At 38.6% G+C, this 7,751-nt stretch overlaps 1 protein-coding gene across 1 annotated transcript; it reads right to left on the minus strand.

Moving 5' to 3' along the window:
* Nucleotides 1–423: 423 nt before the first annotated feature.
* LOC103770814 (leucine-rich repeat and coiled-coil domain-containing protein 1-like) lies at nt 424–7,737 on the minus strand (the record flags this gene model as incomplete). Its single annotated transcript, XM_008938091.1, has 9 exons — nt 424–628; nt 1,812–1,960; nt 2,285–2,471; nt 3,179–3,381; nt 4,163–4,363; nt 4,463–4,632; nt 6,161–6,328; nt 7,104–7,169; nt 7,521–7,737. Coding segments are annotated over 9 exons (1,566 nt in total), but the record flags the coding sequence as incomplete, so codon positions are not given.
* Nucleotides 7,738–7,751: the final 14 nt, after the last annotated feature.

The raw sequence follows: 7,751 nt of genomic DNA on the forward strand, positions 1-7,751 counted from the left end.
TTTGACCTCCCTAGCTAGATTCAATTACTTTGGTTGCAATTAAAAGCATCTAATTCTTTAGATCTGCAAAACAAATAGAACCACCAGTAAGATCCTTATTCATTTCAGCAATGTTTTAAAAAACTTGTCATTGTAACTGTGTATTTCCAGAAAATACCAACTCACAATGTTAAGTACATAGGACTTGTTCTGCTTTACCTTATCATCACATCACATCACATCACATCACATCCTTCTATTTATAAAAAAATTCACAATTAAAATGGCTACTTGTTATTAACTACTACCATGTAGAAAAAAAGGCCCAGCTTTTATTGTTGAGAGCTCAGACTTAAGGCTTGTAAAATCTAGTGTTTCATAATACCTAGGACTATGGAGGCCATCCTGTTGCCACTGCATTATCTACTCATGTGAAATATTTACCTCTATTGTCCGTTGCTGCAGCCTCTGCGTCTCCATCTTGGATAGAGTTTCTTCTAAGGCTTGCATGGCTTCCTGATGTGCTGCTGCTTTATTTCTTGCCTGATTTAACTCATTAGTAAGTCTTTCAGTTTCACTTTTCAACTGTTGGACATCTGCTTGCAGTCTTGCTTTAACATTGCTCTCCTTCAACATCAATTCCTTTAACCTGAGAACAAATGCAATGAAGTATTACAAACATTTTAGTATTTAGTTTGATGCCAAATAGATTGAGAAAAGCCATTAGTAAATCTTGTAGCAACTATGTCTTATTTGTTACCAAGTTTTATTATTTACAGCACTGTCATTGTCATGTAAAACTGTTTAAAAAGATTAAAATGTTACTGAAGTAGTGTCATTACTACATGTAGCTTATTTTAAAAAGAAACTAAGCTGAACCACAGTCTCATAGATAAGTCTTTAAGGAAATGACATCCCAGTATCATTTTGCTTTATATAGAAGTCAAACATATAGTATTAATCTGCAATTTGATTATTTTCTTCAGAAAATGTAAAAATATCCTTAAATATTCTAATAATTTTAGATATAAGATCTATCTCAAATGAAAAGGTACATAATAAGCCTCTTATTGAAGGTAGTAACAAATAAAGGTAGGAAATGAACCTAAAATAAATAGAAAAAAAGGGGAAATAATCACAGTCAGTCATGGATGGTAACTGAGGAAGCATTTGGCTTGTTTCTTCCTGACAAGACAGAAACTGTGTTAAAAAAAAATTCTTACAAGAAAGATAAATACGGTGCAGTTAAGAAAAAGACAAATAGAACAGACATCTCCAATCACAGCTGAGACCAAACAACTCTTTGTTAGAAGGGGGAGCTTTTGAAAACAATGATGCAGCTCAGACCTCACAAGGAGGTGGACAGCATTCTATAGGAGATATTCCAGGCTTGACCTGCACAACAAACTGCCTGCTGGGCAACTCTGGCCTGACAGAAACATCTTGTTTCAAGTGCCCTGCGTGGGAATGAATGCTGTATGTTGAGGTGGAAAAGGGGACTGAGAATTGGAAGCTCAAAGTATGATACGAGACAACTGCCAGACCTTGAGCTGAAAGAGTAAGCACGATTATGATACAGGTTGCTTGGAAAGCAGTGGCTAGAAATGGGGCAAGTTACACACTGACACCGTTCTGAGACAAAAACAGAAAGAAAGTTGCAGAGCTGCAGAAAGGAATTTCATTGGGTAATACCAAGAGAAAATCTGTAACTACTTCATGATACATTATTTTCCAAGTATATTGTTTAAAGCTGTTCTCATTTCTTAAGCCTATAAATTGAATCATTTTGAATTAAAAGCCCAAAGTCTTATAGTACAGCACTGCTTCCCTACCTGTCTGTAGTGTACACACTCATACTCTGAATATTCCTTTCTTCTTTTGCATGTTGCTGTAGCTCTCTAACATGCTCTAGTAATTTCTTCTCTGCTTGCTCTGCTTTCCACCTCCTTTCTCTCTCCTGATCCAGTTCTTGAATCAGCACCTTAGTAAGAATATGGTGAGCATCAACTTAATGGGAAGCATTCAAGTGTAGCCAAAAATGTCAAAGAATATCCCTACCTGTAGAACAAGATTTTTTTTCTTTTCTAGATGATAGAGGAAAGTGCAAGTGACCAGACCAAAAACCCCCATAAAAGAGAAATGAAACAAATTCCCTTCCAGCTTACACTGTAAGAACTCCACTTTTTTGGATACTACCAACACGCAATTATTTCTGTCACCTCCAATTTTAACGTTTAACCAGGAGACGTGCTTGGATTCAAGTAAAAACATAGTCATATTTCACTTGAAATGATGCAAAACATACTCGGTATGTCGATTCCTCTGTGGCATTTGAATTAATTTCTTCTACTTTGTCTGTATTGCTCTGTCTTACAGTTAATATTTCAGCTTTTCTTCCCACTACTTCCAAGACTCGTGTATCTGGCAATGAACTGATATGCCAGTCTCTCTGACTGGACAGTGGATACTTTGAGCAACTCTTCTTCTCTTCCCTGTAACAGCAGGACAGGTGTACTTAAGAATATGCAGTTTAAATGGCTAACAAGGGATTGAGATACTTTTACAGGTGAAAAATTTTACAGTTCTGTGTAGAAGCTGAATTGTACAGACTTCAAAATGATGTAGAAAATAATCTGCAAGCACATCATAAGAAAACCAGCTGAATCAAACTCTTCAGCTGTAAAAAAAGAGTTGTACTGCTAGGTGTTATCTGAAAAACATGATCACATAAATACGAAACAATTTAGAGAGGGTAGCTGTGGAGCTGCAGTGGCTGACTACATTAACATATTCCAATTTATATCATCTGCTAGTCATAACTCCTGGTATTGACTATGCAAGTCAAACAAATTGGTATGGTATCCTCAGCTTCATCACAAAATATAGACACAACATTCTTGACCATCATTCTGACACCATGAATATCTCTATTTTTAATGAATCAATTCTTCTGTCTGTTGAGATTTCATTTGTCATCACAATTGAAAACAAAGACGAAAATATGATCTGTTAAATACTGAAAGTGTCTGTTTTGGAAATGACTGAGCGAAGCCTCAGTAGCTAATAATTTTTAGACCATTATTAACAGAGCTAATTTACCCAACCTACTACTTTTCAGCAAAATGTTTCAAGTCAAACTACATTTACTACAAAATTCAGCTTAATTCATTTTGGTTTTATAGGGCAAACATTGGGATACCTGTCAGTTATTTTGTTATTAAGATGATTCATGTGGCATCTGTTACACAAGGTAGTTCTACGGTAAGTAGGGATCTTGCTTCTTTTCAGAACCTTTCTGTTGTTCTCTTTTCCACTCTCATTTTCACTCTCAGAAGTTGGGTCTATGTCTCTTTTAGCTTTGAGAACATTTGGAGGAGCTTCCCTTCTTGAGGCATCAGATACCTATGAACAGATTGAAGTTTCATCTACACATTTTACAATGTATGATTGGCTAATTTCTAACACTTAGTCAGGTGCTATTTTAAAAAAGTTCACAGAAAATAATTTTGATAGAAAAGTAATTACTTCCAAACCACCACTTCTCCCTTGATAATTTTTTTTGTTTGTTTTAAACATAAAATAAACCAAACAGAACAGGATGCTTGAGAACATATAGCTGTATCTTTCTGAAGTATCTGAAGTTTGGTAAAATCCTTAGGCACAGAAGCTTGGTGCAGAATGTAAAACAAATAACAACACTTAAAACCAAAAAAGCTTTGCAAACATGCAAGGTACTCCACAAACTTACAAGACTACACATGACAAACTTAGCAGACCAACTTGACCTATTAGCAAAATAAATTTTAACCAACTCTATAATCCAGATAATTTTGCTGCATTTTGTATTTTATATTTTACTCTGGTTCATTTGATGATGACTTCAGGGCAAAAAAAAAAAAAAAGATTTCTAATATAAAATGACCTGATAGTTCTAGCCCCATACACTATGGATTTATTCAGTATGAAGTTTTTTTGTGATTCAAAGTGCAATCTTCAGTTTTGAAGACTTGTTTTTATTTTTTCCTAGTTTCTCAAAATTATTAAGAACATATGAGCACGAAGTCAGCACATGTGTACGAGTAGAAACGCTCCAGCCTGTCCCAGGAAACTTGTGCATTGTCAAAAGGTACACCTCTTTCTACAAACACAGCTTCCTGTTCAATCCCAGGAAAAAATACATCACCTTTTGCAGTATCTGTGAAACCTGATCTTCAATTCTTTTGATCCTCATCTGGCTGTGTATTTTATCAAGTTCTGCCTTCTCTGGTTCTGAGGAGGAGGCCAGCTCTGCAGAGGAGCTCTGTGCTGTGGTGCCCGCCCGCTGGCGGAAGCGAGCCAGCGCCTGGTCGATGCGCGGGGTCACCACCGGCACGGGGACACCATCCTGGCAGAGGAAGACAACCCTCCTGACATCAGCTGGGTTGCATGCAACATAGAAACAAAATATAGCCATTTTAAAATCAGTACACGCAAACTACGGCACCTGATCTCTGGATGAGGGGCACCCAGATGAAGGCAAAGAGCCCAACATATCTTCTAGACAATACAAATCTGGAAGGTTTTCTTCTACTGGGTCCAGTGGTTCACCAGAAGTACTTCTTCCATCTAGAGCTGTTAGCTGGGGCAATGCCTGAAGAACAGTTTCTCTATAACCTTGAGGAAAAGACAACATTCAAATTGAAATTAATCTCTGACTGAGATGTATTTTAGGTACCACGTCATCTCAAGACAGTCATTGTATTTTCAATAGAAGGAAAAGTAGTGGGTTATCTATAAGGGTCTCTCTCACCTTTCCCCACCCATAAGGCTTTCAACAGACAACACTGCAAAACAAATTAACTAGGAAGCTGCCTGTCTAGTAATCTGCACAGGGACTTCCTCAACACTATCAGCACCCTGCAGTTGCATAGACAACCTTTTCATACCAACCTACTGCACCAAAATGGTCACAACAAGTGCAAGGACAGACAGAGGTAAGGCAAAGGTAAGTTCTGAAAGGGCTTAGGTAACTTCATCCTTTTTCAGTGAATGAAGTAAGGCATTATGAAACTGTAGAGCACTGAAGTTTAATCTCTGTAAACTCACAGAATTTAGGCTTCTCAACATTGCAGTTTCAAGAGTAAGTGACACCAAGAGGATACGAAGGCATATACAGAAGAAAACTAATGGAATTATTCTATGTTATCCAGGTAACTTAGTCCTGTTACTGCCTCCATGGTGTCTGAATGCATTTGTAAAACTTTTTCATAGAAGCTTTTGAAAACATTACCTAAGATTTTATGTGGCTTCCCTCAGCTATCTCCGAGGTTTCCTTCCACGAACTGGAGACTTATTACACCTGTATCAGTTACATGCCCATGATATGGTTGGCATTTGGCATTACTGTAATTCCTACTGTTGTACTCTTTGTAAGGAATTATCTTTAGGCTGCCCTAAAATTATCAATCCTCCACTTGTACCTCTCTGTAGGAGATTCTACTCTCTTAGACACAACCAAAAGCTGCACCAAAAAATGATGTTACGATTTAACTTGCTTGAATACAGAGCATAACATTTAAAGGGCAGGAAAAACCTGCTCCCAAACCAGAAGCTCTAAGCGACGCAGATGACAGTGAGGTACCCACAGGCATTCCTCCAACTTGTCTCCACACTGCCTATTGAAACTGTTTTGATGAAACTGCCAATTACTGCTGAGCATCTTAAGAGCCTATCACTGCTCACTGAAGCTGTGGGAAAAGGAGAAAAGGTTCACAGCGCTTATAACTGATCTTCCCTTCATCTCCAGAAGACCATCTACTTCCCATGCCTGCCCTCTTTCTATATAGTTCAACATCTCTATGAACATTCTTCAAATTCTTCAGGCACCCACCTTATAATATTAGCACTCCTTTCCCCCACTTCTGCAATGCTTTCTCTCCCCATCACTCTTTGTCTGTCTCTTGCCTTAACCTACCACAGTATGTGAAAAGTTGGGCCTTATCAAAGCATATCACAAATTACAATTCTGACAATAAACCTGGGAGAAAAAAATAACGGAAACCAAATAAATTTAGACAGAATTCAGATTTCTGCCGGCTGGCCAGTTTATGGATGAATTTGCAAGCTTCAGAACCTGGCTCGCAGCTGAGGGGAAATCACTGACCTGTGGAGCACAAAGCACCCCCCAGCCCGAGGGCCATACCTGCCGTGTGACACACTGGATTGGCTTTTCCATGCTTTTCCAGGGTCAGACTCCTCAGGCAGCGCAGCCCCTTCGTGCACTGAAGCAAGTGGTCAATGCTGTTCACACAGTTGCCATGAAGGTCGACATGGCTGATCTTGTGATCGGGCCCGTGCAGGCACTGAAAGCCTGAAAATTCGAGAAAAAAACACAAAATAATTTCTCCTATGGTCCTAGACTATAGAGCTTAGGACAAATGGTGTCTTGTTGAAACATATTCAGTAAACAGCACATCAGAGCTGGAAATGATGTCATAACTTCTGCTCCATATCCTTGTCTACGTGTGTGAAGCAGCTCTGGTACACCACCACATGCTGCAACACTGCGGCTCGCTACAAGAGCCAACGTTAAAGAAGAACATTAGGTTCCAACTGTCAAGAAGCACATAAAATGAAATTAATTTTTTGCTTGAAGTTCCTTTAATTAACTCAGTTAATTAACAAAACTGTTACCGTTGTTCTTAATTTTCTATTACAAATGCCCTTGATTCTGTAGCTTAACATCTCAGAATCAACAATTGACCATTTCAACAAATAGACTGAGAAGGAAACTTCCATACCATATCCAAAGTTGCATTTGTGGGCTACAGAAAGGGGAGATATTAATCTTTTGGAAATATCTTCTGAGATTATTGCATTTTTCATTTGGGAAATAAGTTTTAAGTGTTTACTGTGCCACTCTGTGAACAAGCCAGGCCTCACCAAATACAGAAGAAACGGTTCTGAACAACCCTTGATGCTAGAAAACTGAAAGCTAAGAGTAGTAGCAATTTCCACCTTTAGAAGTGTTACTCAGTCAATTGGTTGAACTACTAGAAACCTCCAAAAATATACTTGGTCAAGATTTTCAAAATTAAAGTGAGGCAAATGCTGTTTATTGCATTGCATATGCCAAAGCCACTTACCAGAGAGATCATGTATGCGATTATATGACAAATTCAGTATGGTTAAATTAAAGAGTTTTTCCAGTCCTAAACAAAATGAGGAAAAAAAGAAACAGTAAAGTTTTCAGAAGAATGCTCTGCGTTCATCAAATCAAAAATTGCAAAGTAACCCTTTAAAACTCCTAAGTAGAAATTATGAAAACAAAGCATAACTGCGATATAAGAAATCAGTTTTCCCTTCTAAATGAAGGCAGTTTGATATAATGAAGTTTACAGAGACTATGTACTCTTTTTAAAATTTACAAGTAGTATGGTTAGTAGCTCACACTGAATGTGTATAACCTTAATTACATGCACACTTTCCCGAAGCAAGCATTAATACAGCTCTTTGAAAAGCTTCACGAGTTGCTAAATGGACAGAAATAAATACTGGCGGACCCTCCACTTTTGTTATCAGGTTGCAGGACAGACTCAGGGTGCGCAGGTTGCCCAGGGAACTCAGCCCCTCGATCCGGCGGATCTGGTTTGATGACAGATCTAGGTGCTGCAGGTTCCGGAGGTGGCCGAGCCCTTCGATCCTGGCGATGCGGTTGCAGTGCAGGTTCAGCGTGCGCAGCTCCGCGCTCAGGGACACCTCCAGCAAGCTGGGAACGGAAGGTGCCGGGCACC

The sequence above is a fragment of the Merops nubicus genome, unplaced genomic scaffold (assembly GCF_000691845.1).
Source record: "Merops nubicus isolate BGI_N331 unplaced genomic scaffold, ASM69184v1 Scaffold44873, whole genome shotgun sequence".
In the NCBI taxonomy this organism is placed as follows: domain Eukaryota; kingdom Metazoa; phylum Chordata; class Aves; order Coraciiformes; family Meropidae; genus Merops; species Merops nubicus.